The sequence below is a fragment of the Grampus griseus genome, assembly GCF_964374135.1.
Source record: "Grampus griseus genome assembly, chromosome: 8".
NCBI classification, from domain to species: Eukaryota; Metazoa; Chordata; class Mammalia; order Artiodactyla; family Delphinidae; genus Grampus; species Grampus griseus.
In genome coordinates this window covers 58,568,755-58,589,787 of record NC_139002.1, presented here as the reverse complement: position 1 = coordinate 58,589,787, position 21,033 = coordinate 58,568,755, and the positions used below count along the sequence as shown (strand labels likewise).

The window sequence follows — 21,033 nt, the reverse complement described above, 5'->3', positions numbered from 1 at the left end:
TTGTGTAGAGGATGACAACATATACCACAAGTAATAATTCTATAAAGGTCATTCTTTTCAGTTGACTATAATGCCACATCAGTGGCTTTGAATAGAAAGAATTTTTAACTTCTTTTTAAATTTTTTTTATTCTTTAATTTTATTATTATGTTTTTGGCTGTGCTGTGCGTCTTATGGGATTTTAGTTCCCCAACCAGGAATCGAACCCAGGCACTCGGCAGTGAAAGTGCAGAGTCCTAACCACTGAACCACCAGGGAATTCCCTGACAAGAAAGAATTTAATATATTTAATTGGAAGACAATATACAACCATAGAATACAAGTCCTGTAAGTGCTAGAACTTTTTTTTCTTCTTTTTTGGACAGTGCTATATCCACAGTACCTAGAAGAGTGCTCAAAATATTTTCTCAACACATGAAATGTGGTATATCTTAAAATAAACTAATTTTAAAATAATACTTTTATAAAAAAATTAAGTGGAGTAAGTCCTGCTAGAGTATAGATTCCATTCATCTTATGGTCTAACTAAGGAAACATCAATATTCACACGATTAAGCTCCTGACAGAGACGAACCAAAATACTAAAATACTTAAAAGAATATTAAATATTAATATTAGATACCAAAAAGAAACCAAAACACAACTACTATATTTTTAAAGACTTTTAAAACTGGTAAAATTGATAGAGGAAATTAAAAATTCAAAGCAGCTGTTCACATAAATTGTGATTCCATTTCTTTTAAAGCTATTTAAATAGTTTTGACTATTTAGATGATGTACCAACAACAAATAATAGCCAAAACTATGGAACGTCCCAAAAAGGAAGCTTATACTAGTGTCATTATCAAACATTATCTATTAGACAGTTGGTAACATAAATGTTTCACATACTTTCAATTTAACAACTAGCAGACTCTCTGAAGGAAATTCCCACAATAATGACAAATGTTCTGATTTTCAGTTGATTTTTAAATGTGTATAAATGTAAGTTAAGAATATACAGGCTTTGACATTTTAAAAACTTTAATAACTTAAACTAAAACGTATAAGTTAAAATTAAACCAAAAAAAAAAATTAAACCAAATTCTCAAATGTTTAATTTTTCTTTAATTATGCCTCGCCAAATACTTTTAATGTAACAAATCTTCATTTTTTTTTAGAGTACCAGCAAAATGTGATATAGCAAAAAACCAATAAAACAGAAATGGCTCGAGATAATTTTGAAAACTGATAAATGATAAAAATCTACTATCACTGTTAAAGATTCAATCAGGCTTGAAAACGGCAATATCGGTGATATGTCCTAATCTATCAGACTCGCCAAAACAAACCATAAAATCTTATTAGGTCCAACATCACCTATGTAGTATTTTTGCTAAAAATTTAACCTAGATCTAATCATGAAGAAAAAACCTAGACAATTCGAAAAAACTTCCTACAAGACAAATGACCAGATGAGTAAAATAGGTGAGAGAAATTAAATGGTACAAACGTCCAGTTACAAAATAAATGAGTCATGGGCATGAAATGTACAGTTGGGGAATACAGTCAATAATAATGTAATTTTTTTAAAAAAGAAAAATGACCAGATTTTTCAAAAAGTCAATGTCATGAAAAACAAAAAAGGTGAAAGAAATATTCTAAATAAAATCAAGAGACACCAAATGCAATGTGTAAACCTTAACTGGATCTTGGAAAAACAGCTATAAAAGACATTTGGGGAATAAATGAGGAAATGTGAATACAAACTACATATTAAATGACATTATAGAATTATTATTCATTATCTTGGATATGATAATGACATTAGTTATTTTGGAAAATGATCTTGTTCTCAGAAGATGCAAAGTAAAGTAAGTGGATGAAAAGTCTCATGATAGCTGTAACTTACTTTCAAACTCTCCAGCTTAGGAAAAAAGTGTAGCTACATAATGTAAATGGGGCAAAATGTTAATAATTGGTTAATATAGAGGAAATTGACTATTCTTCAGTATATTATTCTGTCAACTTTTCCACAGATTTGAAGTTTTTTTCAAATAAAAAGTTAGAGGAAATGTCATTAGGTCAAAATTTCTCTTCATATTTCAATTCAATTCAGTAAAAATTACAAAATCTAAAGCTGGCTAACATATGGAAATTTCACTTTGTAAACCTCTATGGCTTAAGATAATAACTGTTATTGATTCTTATTATAGATACATTCTAGATAACTTGGGTTATAAAGAAAATTTCCATGAAGTTGATCCTATTGCATGAATTTCTAGTACAAAATCTGAGCTGTGGTTGTAAGCTTTTACAAAGACTTTTAAAGACAGCTTGGGCTTCCCTGGTGGCGCAGTGGTTAAAAATCTGCCTGCCAATGCAGGGGACATGGGTTCGAGCCCTGATGTGGGAAGATCCCACATGTCACAGAGCAACTAAGCCCATGCGCCACAACTACTAAGCCTGAGCTCTAGAGCTCGCAAGCCACAACTACTCAGCCCGTGTGCCGCAGCTACTGAAGCCCACTCGTCTAGAGCCTGTGCTCCGCAACAAGAGAAGCCACCGCAGTGAGAAGACCGTGCACCACAATGAAGAGTATCCCCCGCTCACCACAACTAGAGAAAGCCTGCGCACAGCAGTGAAAACCCAACGCAGCCAAAAACAAAAAAACAAAGACAGCTAAAAAAAAAACCTGGCATAATAAAAAGGTTAAGTAGTTACCCTAATGAAACAGTAAACGTTCTCGTATTGGCAGAGTTTTTACAGTGCTTTTCCAAAGGGAAGAAGATCCTCCAACTACCTTACCTTATACCCTTTCCCAGAAAAATGGGACTTGGATTATCTAATATTATATGCAAAGGTCCCCATAATTAATTCATCATTCCCTTTCTAATATGGAAATCTATTATCTAGCAAAGCTAGGTTACAACAATTTGCAAAAAAAAAGGAAAACTATCACAATAAGAACACAAAGGACCATCTTATATGTGTAAACATAGATTGGGAACTATTTTCATATTTCTTATACGTGTAAACATAGACTGCGAAGTCTTCATTTCTGGAGACCAGTGCATCTGGTCTCCAGAACTAGCTGAGAAGAAGGGAAGAAAGAATGGTTATCATTCTCTGTTCAAAAATGAAGGGATAAAAGGTCAGAGAATTCAAGTAATCTTCCCGTCATCATTAATTTGTTGTATTTCAGACTGAAAACGCCTTTCCTTGAATTAGTATCCCACTTCTTGTCCATAAATTGAAAAATATGTAGTTAGTGGCTATGGCAATAAATAAAAAAACGGCAATTAGATATCTTTTCCCATACCAAAAAAAAAGCTCAATATGGATATATTACATTATATTTATATCTATATCTATATATAATATTATGAATATTTTACTTTGCAACACATTCCTCAGTCTACAAAAGAAAGAGGCCATTAGGAGTATCCTTTCTTTAATGCCCCCCTGCAAGTTTCAACTTTTTTTCAAACAATGAAATCTCTACACAGCCTGGGGGGAAAAAAGAACATATCTCATCAATTCTATTAACAAAATACATTTTTTTAAACATTTTAAGATCTCTGAAATCAGGATGCATCTAACCATTGAGAACATCCCTTAACTGCTGTCAGGATACAACAGAATTTGGTGGCTTGAGGAAACAATGAACTCTTCCACATTTCCAACAACAAACATTTAAGTACTATCTTATCATTGTCAGAAAACCTTCCATTGACACCATCTAAGATCAAGAAACTTTTCTGCATGAAAACTTAGAGAGTGGTATCAGCAAAGAGGAAAAATTCCTGGAGGAAATACTGGGAGACTCTGTCAAGAAATGCTGCTTTCTAATGCATTAAGTGGTAGAGAGGTAATACAGTGTGGAAAAACAAGGAAATTAATGGCTCTGAATCTAAAAGTTATTCAGGGGCTTCCCTGGTGGCGCAGTGGTTAAGAATCCGCCTGCCAATGCAGGGAACACGGGTTTGATCCCTGGTCCGGGAAGATCCCACATGCCACAGAGCAACTAAGCCCATGCACCACAACTAAGCCCATGTGCCACAACTACGAAGCTTGCGCTCTAGAGTCCATGAGCCACAACTACTGAAGCCCACAAGCCACACTACTGAAGCCTGCGTGCCTAGAGCTCATGCTCTGCAACAAGAGAAGCCACTGCAATGAGAAGCCCACGTACTGCAACGAAGAGCAGCCCCCGCTCGCCGCAACTAGAGAAAGCCCGCGCGCAGCAACAAAGACCCAACGCAGCCAAAAATAATAAATAAATAAAATAAATTAATTAAAAAGAAAAGAAATAAATTGAAAAATTAACTGGGAAAACACTGAAAAATATCATCTAAAAGGCAAATATGACAAATAACAAGAAGAGTCAGCAAACTGGCTCTCCATAAATGTACTCAACTGTCCAAAGCAGAGAGACAAAGAAATATTCTACTTTATGAATATGAAATTTTGAAATATCTAATTAGCTACCTTATACAGTTTGCATACATTATTATATAGAATTATATAAACACAACCAGATATAATTTACCTGACAGACATTTAAAGAAATTTTTCAAGAGTAAATCTGACTGCTTTGTAAAATATAATTCAACTGCATCATGTGTATATGTATATACATATAAATACATATATCTATACATGTAACATATGTGTGTGTGTGTTTAACAGAAGAGATAGAAGGCTAAGTAGATCATTTAGAATTAGAAAAGTAGTTGGGCTTCCCTGGTAGCACAGTGGTTAAGAATCCGTCTGCCAATGCAGCGGACACGGGTTCAAGCCCTGATCCGGGAAGATCCCACCTGCCACGGAGCAACTAAGCCTCTGTGCCACAACTACTGAACCTGCGCTCTACAGCCCGCAAGCCACAACTACCGAAGCCCTCGTGCCACAACTACTGAAGCCCGTGCGCCTAGAGCCCATGCTCTGCAACAAGAGAAGCCACCACAATGAGAAGCCCGCACACTGCAAGGAAGAGTAGCCCCCACTCACCGCAACTAATGAAGGCCCACGCAGCAAGGAAGACCCCACGCAGCCAAGGAAGGAAGGAAGGAAGGAAGAAATAAAGAAGAAAAATAAAGTTCCCTTTAAAAAAAAAAAGAAAAGTAGCAAAGGCACTAAAATAGTGACAAATTATATTGGAAAGAGTAGGCTGGAAAGGAATGGCTAAAGAAGCTAATTTCTCATTTAATTAAGTAGTAATCAAGCAATAATGTCTAGAGTTGATAAATCAAGAATCAATTATGCATATTATTTAAAGATATGGAAAAGATCACCAAAAGAACCAAAACAGGATCCATTTTTAATCTTTTCTCTGAGGAAAAAAGACTGGCATTACATCAGAGGACTGCTACTTTTCATACAATTTAATGTACTATTTTATATTTTTAATTACGAACCAGTCCTATTTATTTGATTATTAAAACTTTACAATATGTTACAGAAGAATATATCATGAAAAAATTTTCACTTTGTATTAAAAAAAAATTTTTTTTTTTTTTTTGGCCATGCAGCTTTTGGGATCTTAGCTCCCTGACCAGGGATCGAACCCGGGCCCTCGGCAGCGAAAGCACAGAGTCCTAACCACTGGACCACCAGGGAATTCCCTGTATTAAATTTTTTTTTTTTTTTTCCGGTACGCGGGCCTCTTACTTTTGTGGCCTCTCCCATTGCGGAGCACAGGCTCTGGACGCGCAGGCTCAGCGGCCATGGCTCACGGGTCCAGCCGCTCCGCGGCACGTGGGATCTTCCTGGACTGGGGCACGAACCCATGTCCCCTGCATCAGCAGGCGGACTCTCAACCACTGCGCCACCAGGGAAGCCCCCCTGTATTAAATTTTAAAAGCAGATCATATACTCTGATCCCAATGGAAGCATATCTATAAAGGGACTATATGAAAACATACCTGTGAAGAGCATAGTAACTCCCTATTTTAAAGGTTTATTGAGAGAATTAAACCAGATAATATATGTAGAATTATCAGCAAAGTGCCTAGTACAATGTAGGGATTACATCAATATTAGCTATCAATACTAGTATCTATTATATATGCAAAGAATAAAGGTCCAGCACTAAAGTTAGAACTAATGGTATTCATTATGTAAAGCACCTGATATATAATAAGTACTCAATAACTAACAGCTGAATTAATGAATTACTGAGTCTATCTAAGTTTTCAAAAATAGATAATTCCTTTTCTAAGACTATAAAATAAAATAAAGGCAGACAGCTACCTGGTAAACTACAAAGAAACCAGAATAAAACTAAAATCAAAACCTAACAAAGTACAAATAAAATCATTCCCCAATTTTATTATTTATATTGATAATAACAATAGCAGCAGCAACAACACAAATTACGCTGATAACGGGTTATCATGTACAGCATTTCCTGGGTGTTAATTTTTCCTTCTAGTGCTCTCCTGTATTTTTAAATTTTGTAACAAATACTACTTTTATGATTTTTTTGGGGGGGGATCAATTTTATAATTCTACTCCACATGGAAAGTAATTGCTTACAAGGGCCAAAATTTCCAAATTATGTTGAACTGTTTTTGTATAAGGATGGGTAGTTATTAATTCTTACATACTCACAAAATGATATATCAACATAATTTTTCCTTGGCACATTTAGCTATCTGAGAGCAAATAAGATTCTAATTAAAATAAGTGCTTATGGGACTTCCCCGGTGGTCCAGTGGATAAGACTCCACGGTCCCAATGCAGGAGGTCTAGGTTCGATCCCTGGTCGGAGAACTAGATCCCTCATGCCTGCCACAACAGAGAGGTCACATGCCATAACTAAGAAGTCTGCATGCTGCAACCAAGAAGTCCGCATGCCACAACCAAGAAGCCTGCATGCCACAACTAAGAGTCCACATGCTGCAACTAAGAAGTCCGCATGCTGCAACTAAGAGCCCACATGCCGCAACAAAGATCCCACATGCCGTAACTAAGACCCAGTGCAGAATGAATGAATGAATAAATAAATATTTTTAAAAAATAAAATAAATGCTTAAATTTCCCTATAAATAGCACCGTATCATCCACTGAAAGCACGCCATTCTCTATCAACAGGGACCTAATGAGAAATAAATACCTGATTGAACAAAAATAATTAACCTTTCATAAAAACTGCAGAGTATGGGATATATAAGGGAGAATGAATATATATACTTGTAAAATGTATTCACTATTAGTTATACTTGTAAATACTTTACAAATATTGTGACTATTATCTTCTCCCAGAATGTTCACAACATTCTTTGTAGTAAGAAGCAAATTAGCTCTTCATTTGAGGATTCAAATGGAGTAAAAGGAGGATCAAAGTGAGAGAACCAAAAATAAGAAAAGGAGGATACTGGGATGCCAACACTTCTCTCCAACAACCATATCTGCCCTTAAGCCAAAGAAGAGGTATTCTAGGATGGGGACCTCCACTTCCAAGCTTACCTGTGCATACTCTCTTTCAATAGCAGCCTTCTTCTGACTGAATGTCCTAAAAACACAAATAAAAATTCGTTACCAAACATATAACAATAATTTTATGTAAAGTTATCAATACACCCTCACATACTGCTTGGTAAGCTGTGTTGAGGGAAGGCACAATATGTCATTCACCTTATGTACCTAAGAATACTGCTGACACCACAGACCCTGGAGTTAATACAATCCACATTCAAATCCTAGCTCCACCACTTACTAGCTGTATGACCTTGGTCAAGTCACTTGACTTCTCTGTGCCTCAGTTTCCTTCTTGGTAAAATGGATATAGAAATAGTATCTACCTCATAGGGATAGTGTAAAATTTAGTTAATGACAATATATAAAGTGCTCAAAATAGTGACCAGCACAGAGTAAAAGACAGATATGTGTGTGTGTGTGTGTGTGTGTGCGTGCATGTGTGTGTTAGCTACTGTTATCACAATGGCTAGTGCATAGTAGGTAGTAAAAATGTTTCCTGAATATAAATAATAAACATAGAGGGACTATAGAAAACAAGGTGAAAATCAAAATTTGATCAGCTTCTCAACATGAAATAGTCAAATCATTTCCTTCATTCCATTCTTTTACAGGAGTCACAGAACAAAGTACAAGGCCACCACATGTTATGGCATAATAAGAGCACCCTTTCCACACGTTATTATATTTCACAGACTCTACAGTAAATACTTTTCACATTTTAACATTTATGATATTGGTATTCATCTTTTAAATGACTGGCAGACAACTACTGAGCACACGTGCCACAACTACTGAAGCCCACGCACTTAGAGCCCGTGCTCCGCCACAAGAGAAGCCACCGCAATGAGAAGCCCACGCACCGCAACGAAGAGTAGCCCCCAATCGCCACAACTAGGGAAAGCCCACACACAGCAACAGAGACCCAATGCAGCCAAAAAATAAATAAATAAATGTTCCTTTAAAAATAAATAAATAAACAAATACATAATGATTGGCAGTATTTTCTTCTATCTTAACAGTACATGAAATAACAGTGTACCTTACAAACCAGAGACAAGGTAGAATCAATGAAATATGATAACATTAACAATTTACTTTGAGTAGTCTGAGTTTAAAGACTTTTCTGTGAGGTGTCAGGTATCTGTGCTCTTAAAAGCACTTCATTAAGGCAGAGATATCACAGTAAAAAGTGAAAAATATAAAGAAAGAGCTGGAATAGAAAAAAAGGCAATAAACCAAAACTCCCCATTTTAATAATTATTTAAATTTACCAACATGACTATTCACTTCTTCTGTAAGAAATTAAAGTATTTAAAATTTCACTACATTTGTTTGGGATGGATAACTATTATTTAGCTTTAAAAAGGAAGGAATTTCTGACATATGCTACAACATGAATAAACTTTGAGGACATTACGCTGAGTGAAGTTAAGTCGGCCACAAGAGGACAAATACTGTATGATTCCATTTATATAAGGTACTTGGAGCAGTCAAAATCATATAGACACAAAGGAGAATGGTGATTGCCAGGGAGTGGGAGGAGGGGATCAGAAGAGTTATTATTTAATAGGTAGAGAGTTTCAGTTTTGCAAGATGCAAAGAGTTCTGAAGATGGATGGTGGTGGCAGCAAAACAAAATGAATGTACTTAATAGCACTAAATTGTACACTTAAAGATGATTAAGATAGTAAATCTTGTATGTATTTTACCACAATTTAAAAAAAAAAAAAAAGAGTTGAGCAAGACCCTTTTCCTTATGGGGTTTGGTGCATTATAAAGTGTTTAACACAGTCCTTTAAAATACAATTCGTCTACTCTCCTTAAGAGAAAACATATAAACTATATATTATATATGCATATATGTAAAGCACACTGTATACATGCATTTGTATACTGTATTATATATATATTTGGTGTATGTGTATATATATGTAAATTATGTGTGTCTGCATATACATATATATAATAGTAATGTAAGTTTTCTCTGGACAGTGGGATTACTGGCTTTCACTTTCTTCTTTTGATTTTGCTTTCTATATTTTCTGATGTTTTAGTAAGAATATACATTATGTTTGAAAAAATAAAGTCCTTATTTTAAGTAAATAAATGCACTTATAAACATATGCACAAACCTTTTTTACACCCATGTTGTTTTACTAAAATTGTACTGAGAAATTATTATGACTTGTGTTACTAAATATATCTCCCCAGGCAAACAAGACTAATTAAAATGAACTCGCTTAAACTTTAATCATTAAAAATCTGAAAACTTACCTTCATTTTGAAGGAGGTAATATTTTTAATATTTTACAAAAGATGAAAGGAAATATTTCAGCTATTTATTTAGAACCCTTTTAACCTTAGATGTATCTCATCTTGAAATAAGAATGTTCAAGTGAAGTCTGCAAGAAAAGGGGAACTAAACTCTTTTACTCTGAACATGCACATCAACTAATTTCAAAATTGTCAGTGCAATTTTTAGTTGTTGTTAAACAATTACATGTCTACTAAGTAATTTCTTCTTCTAAATAAAACAAATACAAGATCACAACTGCTCAAAATTTACATCATCAATATTAGGAAATCTATTTATTATAAACCACAGCAAGAGAACAGAGCAAAAAAATAACCTTCATATAAGATATAAAGGCATTTGTTAAAATTCAACATCAGTTTCTCTTTTAAAATATTAATGGGTGCTATAATTAAACAGATGGACAAAAACAAGTGCTGGCAAGGATGTAGAGAAATGAGAACTCTCGTAGAGTGCTTTTGGGAATGTAACACAGTACAGCTGCTTCAGAAAATAGTCTGAGAGTTCCTCAAAAGGTTTAACAGAGTTACCATAAGACCCAGCAATTATATTCCTGGGTATATACCCATGAAAACTTAAAACATATGTCTACACAAAAACCTATAAATGAATATTCATAGCAGCATTATTCATCATAGCCAAAAAGTGACAACAACCCAAATGTCCATCAACTGATGAAAGGATAAGCAAGATGTTGCTACATTCATATGATGGTATATCACTCAACCATAAAAAGGAACAAAGTACTGATATACGCTACAATATGGATGAAACTTGAAAACATCAGGCTAAGTGAAAGAAGCCAGACATAAAATCCCACATATTATGATTCCATTTATAAAAGATGTTCAGAATAGGCAAGTCCATAAAGACAGAAAGTAGATTATCAGTTGCCAAGGTTTGAGGAGCTGAGAGATAAGTTTGCCATTATTCCAAGAGAATTTTTCTTTTATGTAGGTAAGTTGATTATAAAGTTCAAATGGAAAAATGAACACTTAAGAATTGTTATAGGGGCTTCTCTGGTGGCACAGTCGTTAAGGATCTGCCTGCCAATGCAGGGAACACAGGTTCGAGCCTGGTCCGGGAAGATCCCACATGCCACGGAGCAACTGAGCCTGTGCGCCACAACTGCTGAGCCTGCACTCTAGAGCCCGCGAGCCACAACTACTGTGCTCGTGTGCCACAACTACTGAAGCCCGCGCGCCTAGAGCCCATGCTCTGCAACAAGAGAGGCCACCAAAATGAAAGGCCCGTGCACCGCAGTGAGGAGTGGCCCCCACTCGCCGCAACCAGGGAAAGCCTGTGCACGGCAACAAAGACCCAACGCAGCCAAAGATAAATAATTTTAAAAAAAGAATTGTTATAAACATTCTAAGAAAGAATAATGTTAAAAATTATCACCTACTCTCACCAGATAGTAAAAATTAAGTTTAAAAGCAACAGTAATTAAAACAGCTCGGTAATGAAATGAGCAAACAGAGATAATGAAACATAAGTCAGAAATACACCCAAATATACCCAAATACCAAATATCAATAAATAAAAATTTAGTAACTAAAATAGATGGCATTTTGATTCAAAGGGGAAAAGATGGATTATTTAGTAAATTGCAACTTTATAGGAAGATGCAATGGTTAGTAAACAAAAAAGTTACAGAATAATATATATAGTATATTACTATCTTTTCATATAAAAATGTTTACATGTATATGCTGGATTATGATCATTATGATACTTCTCAGTTACCACAGTCCATCAGATATAAAACTGTACCATTCAAAAATGCTACTGTGGTCCCCTTAGGAATCACTGTGATAGAATTCCCTGAAATATTTAACATGAAACTGGTCTAACAATGGTTCCTTATGAAGAAAGGAATTGGTCATAGTGGTAAAAGAAAGATCTTTTACTGATTTCTTGTTTGTATTGTTTGAATCTATACCATGTGTACATGTATATATTTTTCACTGAGGTAAAATTTATATGACATAAAATTAAGCATTTTAAAGTATACAATTCAACAGCATTTAGTGCATTTACAGTGTGTACAATCACCACCTCTCCCTACTTTCAAAACTTTTTAATCACTCCAGAAGAATACTTCATACCCATTAAGTAAGTAATCATTCTCCATTCCCACTCCCCTTACCCTTGGCAACAACTAAGCCAATTTTCTCTCTCCATAGACTTGTCTATTCTGGATATTTCATATAAAAGGAATCATGTAATATGTAATCTTTTGTGTCTGCCTTCTTTCGCTTAGCATGTTTTCAAGATTCATCCAAGTTGTAGAATGTGTCAATACTTTGCTCCTTTTTATGGCTGAATAATACTTCATTGCGTGGATATACTACAATTCATCCATTCATCCACCAATGGACATTTGAGTTGTTTCTACATCTTCAATAGTATGAATAATGCTGCTGTGAACATTCGTTTATGAATTTCTATGTAGAACTAAGTTTTAAGTTCTTTTGAATATATACTTAAGAGTAGAAATGCTGGGTCATATGATAATTCTGTGCTTAACTTTTTGAAGAATCATCAAACTATTTTTTATAACAGCTGTGCCATTTTACATTCCCACTGCATATTTTTAAAAATTTAATAGTTAAATGGAACAAACTAACCTTTCAAAATATATTCTATTACATTCAGAAGAATCCTATACGGCCACTAAAAAGAATGTGGTAATTCTATATGTGCTGGTATAGAAAGATAGCCTCAATTAACTCATGCAATAAACATTAACTGACTGGCTATCGTGGAAAAGGCCATAAAAAGGAACAAAGTACCTGTATAGGTACTGATGATATAGCACTGAATAAGACAGGCATCAAATAGGACTAACAGATAGTAATCAAATCATTATACAAAGAAATATTTAATAATAAATGGGATAATTATAAGTACTATGAAGAAAGCTATATTACCCAATATTTTTTAAAAGCTTCAGAAGAATATGTAAAGCAAGATCTCATTTTATCTTAAAAATATTAATATATACCTCTATGTAATACAGGTATCTGTATAAATTCTGTATACCTGGAAAATACGTATCGGGGGGGCCACTCAAAGAATATATCCAAATTTTTATTGTTAAAATAAGGGGACATGAGATTCTTTATTTTCTATTCTATGTTTTTCTTCTAATAATTATTTAATATTTCTATAATTAGAAAAAAATTAAAGATAAAAAAGCACTAATTTTCAATCAACTCATATAAATTCCATATGATATAGAAAGGAGTAAGAATAAATCCATGCAACAATTCTTTAATAAAAATCTAATGCTCTAAATAATTTTCGTAAAATAAATCTGATCAAGCCACTTTCCTGCTAACATTTCTGAAATGGCTCTTCATCACTCCTAGAAAAAAATCTAAATTCCTTTAACATGACAGATGAGGTTACTTACTATCCAGACTTGACTGCTAGTGTGGCTTCATGTCTATAAACTCCTCCATTCACATCCTAGGCTACAGATAAGTATAGTAAAAGGATCTAGGCTCCTGCTTTCACACTCTAGCAAACGTGGTCCTTTCTGCTTGGAATTCCTTTCCCCTATTACTTGACCTAAATCTCATATCCTTCAAAACTTAGCTTAAACATGACCTCTCCTGAGAAATCTTCCTGAATTCCACTTGTGATTTAGACACCCTCTCTGTGATCCTCCAGCATCTTATAACATAGCACGTGCTTCAAATACTGTAACTGTCTCGTGAATTGACTATGGAGTTCCCTGGGAGCAATGAGTGTGCTTTGTATTTACATGTGTAGCACAGTGCCTGAAAACGGTAGTAGTTCAATAAACGTTTGCATAATGAATGAAAGAACAGACAGAAACTCTATAATCAGGTTTTAGACTTCATAAGTTTCAGTTAAACAGCTCAGTTAGGTTAGCTCCTGGGATAGGCAGAAACAAGATCACAGTCTATATCCCATAGGAACCAATTAAGTTTCTTGACCTTGGTCACAGATTGTATCAGTTAACACAAACATTTTGTGAGCTTTAAAAACCAAGGAAGGGGACTTCCCTGATGATCCGGTGGGTAAGGCTCCACGCTCCCAGTGCATGGGGCCCGGGTTCGATCCCTGGTCAGGAACTAGATCCCGCATGGCTCGACTAAGAGCCCACTTGCCACAACTAAAAGAGCCCGCATGCTGCAACTAAGACCCGGTGCAGCCAAATAAATATATAAATATTAAAAAAAAAAGGGGGGGGGCTTCCTTGGTGGCGCAGTAGTTACGAATCTGCCTGCCAATGAAGGGGACATTGGTTCAAGCCCTGGCCCGGGAAGATCCCACATGCCGCGGAGCAACTAAAACCGCACGCCACAACTACTGAAGCCTGAGCGCCTAGAGCCTGTGCTCTGCAACAACAGAAGCCACCGCAGTGAGAAGCCCGTGCACCGAAACAAAGAGTAGCCCCCGCTCACTGCAACCAGAGAAAGCCCACATACAGCAAAAAAGACCCAACGCAGCCAAAAATAAAAATTAAAAATAAATAAATTAAGAAAAAAGAAAAGAAAAATACAAAATTAAATTTTGATAGAGGCTGGGTTACTTGAGTGTATGTATTTGTCAAAACTTAGCAATTGTATGCCTAAGATTTATATTTCATTGTATATAAATTTTACCTCAAAATAAGAAACTATAAGAAATACTGAACTCTAATGATCTGCATGCTGAATTATTTACGGAAAAGCCTGGTAATGTGTACAATTACTTTGAAATAAATTTTAAAAATAAGGTGGATTGCTGGTGGATAGAGGATGGGTAAATGCATAGATAAGTGACAAAGCGAGTATACTGCACAGTACAATATTAACAGTAGAATTTAGGTTTGGATGATGGGTGTTTACTGTAAAATTCTTTCAACCTTGTTGTATGTTTGAAATTTTCATTAAAAAGTCACAAAAATATTTAGAAAATTAATGAAAGAAAAATAAAAAACAACCAAGGAAGGTATAAAGGTGTGTAATAAAGGTTTAGCCTTGCCCAAAGAGAGGTCTGGCCTTTGCCCTTGGCTTTGGGAGGTAATCTCTAAACCTTTGGAATGTCATGCCTGATAAGAGTGTTTTTGTTTACCTGGGACCCTTAGGCCATGCCAGATAGAAAATGCTAACAACGTGATTTATTGGGGGGGGGGGGGCGGGGGGCCGGGGCGCATGTGGTATCAGCTGAACTTCTGAAGGAGCTGGAGACCAAGGTCAGCCACATGGGCAGTCAATCTATCTAACTGACCAAATACACCTCTTCCCTTGGCTAATTTTAAAATATATCCTTTCACTATAATAAACCATAATTTTAAGTAAATTTTCAGTGAGTTCTTCTAGCAAATTATCAAATCCAAGGTTAGTCTTGGGGACCACGATCTTGCAAGTCATGACAGAAGTGAGAGTGGTCTTGGAGGCCTCCAAACTTGCAGTTGGTATCTGGAGTGAGAGTTGTCTTGGGAACTCCCTAACTCTGTAATTCATCACCAGGATAAGCAGAACACCAAAGAACATTCAAATTATTAATGCTGGTAGTGGAGATGGGATATCAAACCCATAATGATGAATATTAAAAATAAACACACCCACCAGAATGGCTAAAATTAAAAATACTGATAATTATAAATATCAGTGAGGGTACAGAGCAATGAAACTCTAACATGTAGTCCATGGGAATGTAAAATGGTACAACCACTTGGGGAAAAAAATCTGGTATTTCTTATGTAACTAAACATACATCTATCTTGACATAAATTCTAATACTAGGCATTTACCAAGAGAAATGATAACAAATCTCCACAAAAACACTTGACGAGAATATTCATAGCACTTTTATTCATAAATAGCCCAAAACAGGAAACAGTCCCAGTGCCCGCCAGTGGGATAATAGATCAACAAACAGTGACATATTCTTACAGTGGAATAAAACTCAGCAATAAAAACAAATGAACTACAAGATGACCACCACATTTTTACTACTCTGAGTTCGCTGACCTCTTATTTTACAAATGACACTGTTTAAAAATAACTAATATCGGGCTTCCCCGGTGGTGCAGTGGTTAGGAATCCGCCTGCCAATGCAAGGGACACGGGTTCGGGCCCTGGTCCGGGAAGATCCCACGTGCCACGGAGCAGCTGAGCCCGTGCGCCACAGCTACTGAGCCCGCGTGCTGCAGCTACCCAGGCCCGTGCGCCTAGAGCCCGTGCTCCGCAACAGGAGAAGCCACCGCAATGAGAGGCCCATGCGCCGCAACGAAGAGTAGCCCCCGCTCACCGCAACTAGAGAGAGCCCACGCACAGCAACGCAGACAAAAATAAATAAATAAAATAAATAAATTTATTTAAAAAAAAAAAAAAACTAATATCAGAATATAAAAAATAATCTGTTAGCACGGATAGCAAACTGGGGTAAGGGTACTAGTACTTATATTATCAGGACACTGACAACTCTTTCATAAGGAAACCTTTATAATTTTGCCCTGGAATACAACAGCTGTTTTTAGAGGTGTTATTAACACAAATATGGCAATAGCATTAAAATGATGACATGAGAATAACAAAAAATAAAAATTTTTAAACAAGGCAAGTAGAACAAACAACTGAAGCTATATAAGTCTGACAGAGAGAAGATTACTTGGCTCCTAATAAAAAATATTAATTCACCAACAACATTCATTGAGTATCTTCTGAATTTCAGGTATTCTACTAAATATGCACTGGGAATATAAAAATGAATGAGGCATGGACTCTACTCTCAAGGGATTCACTAGCATAAGGTATAATCAAATGATGCCAAGACCCACAAATGCTACAGGCATAGAATGAAAGGTAGAAAGTGTTCATTCTTATTTCTTATTCATTAGGTAACCTTGGGCAAGTTAATTTTCCTTACCATGCTTCAGTTTCCGATCAATTAAATAAGAATAAAAAAAACATCTACCTCATAGAATTATGAGTACATATTGATAAAGCACTTAGAACAGCCTTGGCACATAGTAAATACTAGAAAAGTATTTGTTAGCTAAGTGAAAATATCACATCTACAGTTTATAATTATGAAATTTAATCCAGTTAAAATATTTTGACTAGCTGAATATGTAAAGCACTAACAAAAAATTACATTTTAAGTACTTCTGGTAATAGATAACAGAGCAAAGTCAGAATCTCCCTTCTCTCAGAAATTACCCAAAAGCAACAAACAGAATAAAAAACATAAACGCAAACATGATCTCCAATAAAACTAGTAAACATAAGAAATGTAAGTGGAAGAGAGACCTAAGGAGAGACAATTAAATTGGAGGAGGGTAGATATAAGGCATGAGGTTCCAAAACTCAAAGGGGTGGGGGGAGTACATTTCTTCAACTGCAGCTTTCTGAGGTATAAAATTTAAACCACATTCACAACAACAAAAACAGTGGACAGGACTTCCCTGGTGGCGCAGTGGTTGAGAGTCCGCCTGCCGATGCAGGGGACACGGGTTCGTGCCCCAGTCTGGGAAGATCCCACATGCCGCGGAGCGGCTGGGCCCGTGAGCCATGGCCGCTGAGCCTGTGCATCTGGAGCCTGTGCTCCGCAAGGGGAGAGGCCACAACAGTGAGAGGCCCGCATACCACAAAAAACAAAACAAACAAAAAAAAAGACAGGGGACATGTGCTGGTAGAGGGACCTTTGTTTGCTGCTCAGTTTGAAGAAACAGAGGAGAAAGTACTAAATTAGAAATCACACAAACAATCTACACTGGCAGAAATTAGGCTGCTTGGTATGGCAAAAAAGAAAAATAGTGAGACAGCCTGCACTATGAACGGCCCTGCAGCAGCCATCTTCTCTGGCTGAGGAGAAAGAAAATAAATTCATACAACTCAACCCTGGTCATAGAGAAAATTACTGTAAATTTGAAGACTGTAGCTACCCTAAGATACCTACTTCTGGTATCCTAAAAAGTTGTACAGGAAAAACCCTCTTCATTCAAAAATAACCCCAAAAGGAGTAAGAATAGATCTATGCAAATACAAAATTTTAAAAAGAAGAAAAAACAGCACAGGAAAAACCGAGTAGCTGAAGGACCCTCATGAGAAAAATGCTGCCATGGAGCAGATGAATTTTTAAAACTTAAAAACAAAAATGAACAAACAAAAACCCTAATGAAGCAAATACCACTTCGAGATAGAATTATAGAATGTCAAAGTCACAAGAAAATAGCAGTAGTGAAGTGGGCATCCTCCCTTGTTCCTTTTGGGGGAAAGCTTGTAGTCTTTCACCACTGAGTATAATGTTAACTTGTAGGCTTTTCATATGTGTCCTTTATCATGTTAAGGAAGTTTCCTTCAGGGGACTTCCCTGGTGGAGCAGTGGTTAAGACTCCAAGCCCCACAGGCAGGGGGCCCGGGTTTGATTCCTGGTCAGGGAACTAGATCCCACAGGCATGCTACAACTAAGAGTTCATATCCTACAACTAAGGAGCTCACCTGCCACAACTACGACCTAGAGCAACCAACTAAATAAGGAAATATTTTAAAAAACAGGATTATTAAAGAAGTTTCCTTCAATTCCTAGTTTGAGTGTTTTTATCATGAAAGGGTATTGAATTTTGTCCCCTTCATGCTATTAATGGGGTTTTTTTCCCCTTCATTCTATTAATATGGTATATTTCATTCCTTGATTTTCTTATATTGAACTTTTGCATTCCTGGAATGAATTTCACTTTGTCATAGTGTATAATCCTTTTAATGTGTTGTTGGATTCAGTGTACTAGTATTTTGTTGAGGATTTCTGTATCAATGTTCATAAGGGATACTGATCTGTAGCTTCTTGTGGTATCTTTGACTTTGGTTATCAAGGTAATAAGGACATCATAGAATGAGTTAGCAGTGTTCCCTCATTTTCTATTTTTTTGAAGATTCTGAAAAGTATTGATGTTAGTTCTTCTTTAACCATAAGGTAAAATTCAACCGTGAATTTTAGTCCTAGACTTGTCTTTGTTGGAAGATTTTTTGATTACTAATTCAATCTCTTTACTTGTCGAAAGTCTGTTGAGCATTTCTATTTCTTTTTGATTCAGTTTTAGTAATTTGTGTGTTTCTGGGAATTTATCCATTTCGTCTAGGTTATCCAATTTGTTGGTGTACAACTGCTCACAGTACTCTCCTATAATCCTTTTTATTTCAGTAGAACAGGATGTAACGTCCCCACTTTCACTTCTGATTTTATTTATTGTCATCTTCTGTTTTTCTAACACTAGCTAAAGGTTTGTCAATGTGTTGATCTCTTCAAAGAACCCACTTTGGTTTCATTGATTCTATTGTCCTGCTATTCTCTGTTTTGTTTATCTCTAATATAATCTTTATTATTTTCTTCCTTCTGCTAGCTTTGGTTTCGGCTTGCTCTTTTTCTAGTTCCTTAGGTGTAAAGTTAGGTTAATATGAGATCTTTCTTCATTTTTAATGTAAGTGTTTAGAGCTATAAATTTCCCAAGCACTTTCACTGCATATCATAAGTTTTGTTATGTTGTGTTTTTGTTTTCATCCCTCTCAAACTATTTTCTAATTTTCCTAGTGATTTCTTTTAACCCACTCATTGTTCAAGATTACAGTGTTTAGCCTCCACATATTTGCAAATTTTTCAGTTTTCCTTCTGTTGATTTCTATAGCATCATTCCATTGTGATCAGAAAAGATATTTTGCATGATTTTGGTATTTTCTAATGTGTTGATAGTTGTTTATTCCCCAACTTATGGTCTACCCTTGAGATATGTGCACTTGAGAAAAATGTATATTCTGCTTTGTTGGGTGGAGTGTTCTGTATATGTCTGTTGATTTACAGTATTTTTCAATGGAATTGATAGTCCAGACACCAACTCAAACATCTACGGCCAACTGATTATCAACAAGGATGCCAAGACCATTAGAGGCGGAATAGTCTCTTCAACAAATGGTGCCAGGATGGCTTCTCTGGTGGCACAGTGGTTGAGAGTCCGCCTGCTGATGCAGGGGATGCAGGTTCGTGCCCCTGTCCGGGAGGATCCCGCATGCCGCAGAGTGGCTGGGCCTGTGAGCCATGGCCACTGGGCCTGCACGTCCGGAGCCTGTGCCCCGCAACGGGAGAGGCCGCAACAGTGAGAGGCCCGTGTACCGCAAAAAAAACAAAAAAACAAATGGTGCCAGGACAACTGGATCTGCACACACAAAAGAAAGAAGTTGGACCCCTATCTCATTCCAAACATAAAATTTAAAATGGATCAAAGACTTAAATGTAATAGCTAAAACTATAAAACTCTTAAAAGAAAGCATAGGAATGTAACTTCTTTACCTTGAATTTGGCAACAGATTATTAAATGGAACACCAAAAACACAATCAACAAAAGAATAAATATGTAAAATCAACTTCATCAAAATTAAAAATGTTTGTGCATCAAAGGAACTTATAAATAATATGAAAAGACAACAGAATGGAATAATATTTGCAAATCATATATCTAATAAGGGTATAATAACCAGAATATATCAAGAACTCTTACAAATCTACAACAAAGAGACAAGCAGTCCAATTTAAAAATGGGCAAAAGTATTAAACAGACATTTGTCCAAAGAAGATATACAACTAGCCAATAACCATATGACAAGATGTCCAACAACATTACTTGTTAGGGAAATGCAAATCAAAACCACAATGAGATATCACTTCACGCCCATTAGGATGACTATAACATAAACAAACAAAAACAAAATGGAAAAGAGCAAATATTGACCAGGATGTGGAGAAACAAGAACCCCTATACACCACTGGGAAGAATGTAAAATGGTACACCTGTTGTGCAAAACTGTTGTGCTCGGTACTTCCTCAAAAAACTAAACATAAAATTACTATATACTGCAATAATTCCACTCCTCCGTATACACTCAAAAAACTGAAAATAGATGTTAAAACAAAAATTTGTAGACAAAAGTTCATGGCAGAATTATTCATAACAGCCAAAAAGTGGAAATGACCCAAATGTCCATCAAGAGACCAATGGATAAACAAAATATGGTATATCCATAAAATAAAATATTATTCATCCATAAAAACTAATAAATACTGACATATATTACAACACGGATGAACCTCAAAAACACTATGCTAAGTGAAAGTAGTCAGTCACAAAAGGCCACTGTGTTAGTATGGTTCTCCAGAGAAACAGAACCAGTACCATGTGTAGATGTATAAAAAGACGTTTATTTTAAGGAATTTGCTCATGGAATTATAGAGGTGTTAAGTCT

General features: G+C 35.8%; 1 protein-coding gene across 2 annotated transcripts in view; it reads right to left on the bottom strand.

Annotated features, from left to right (window-relative positions):
• FCHSD2 (FCH and double SH3 domains 2) overlaps positions 1 to 21,033 on the bottom strand; it is a 291,907-nt gene that overhangs the window by 236,527 nt on the left and 34,347 nt on the right. For both annotated transcript variants that reach the window (XM_082659936.1, XM_082659937.1), the window contains exon 3: positions 7,453 to 7,498. In XM_082659936.1, the coding sequence (XP_082516062.1) occupies positions 7,453 to 7,498 (46 nt within the window). The remainder of the gene's footprint in view (positions 1 to 7,452; positions 7,499 to 21,033) is intronic.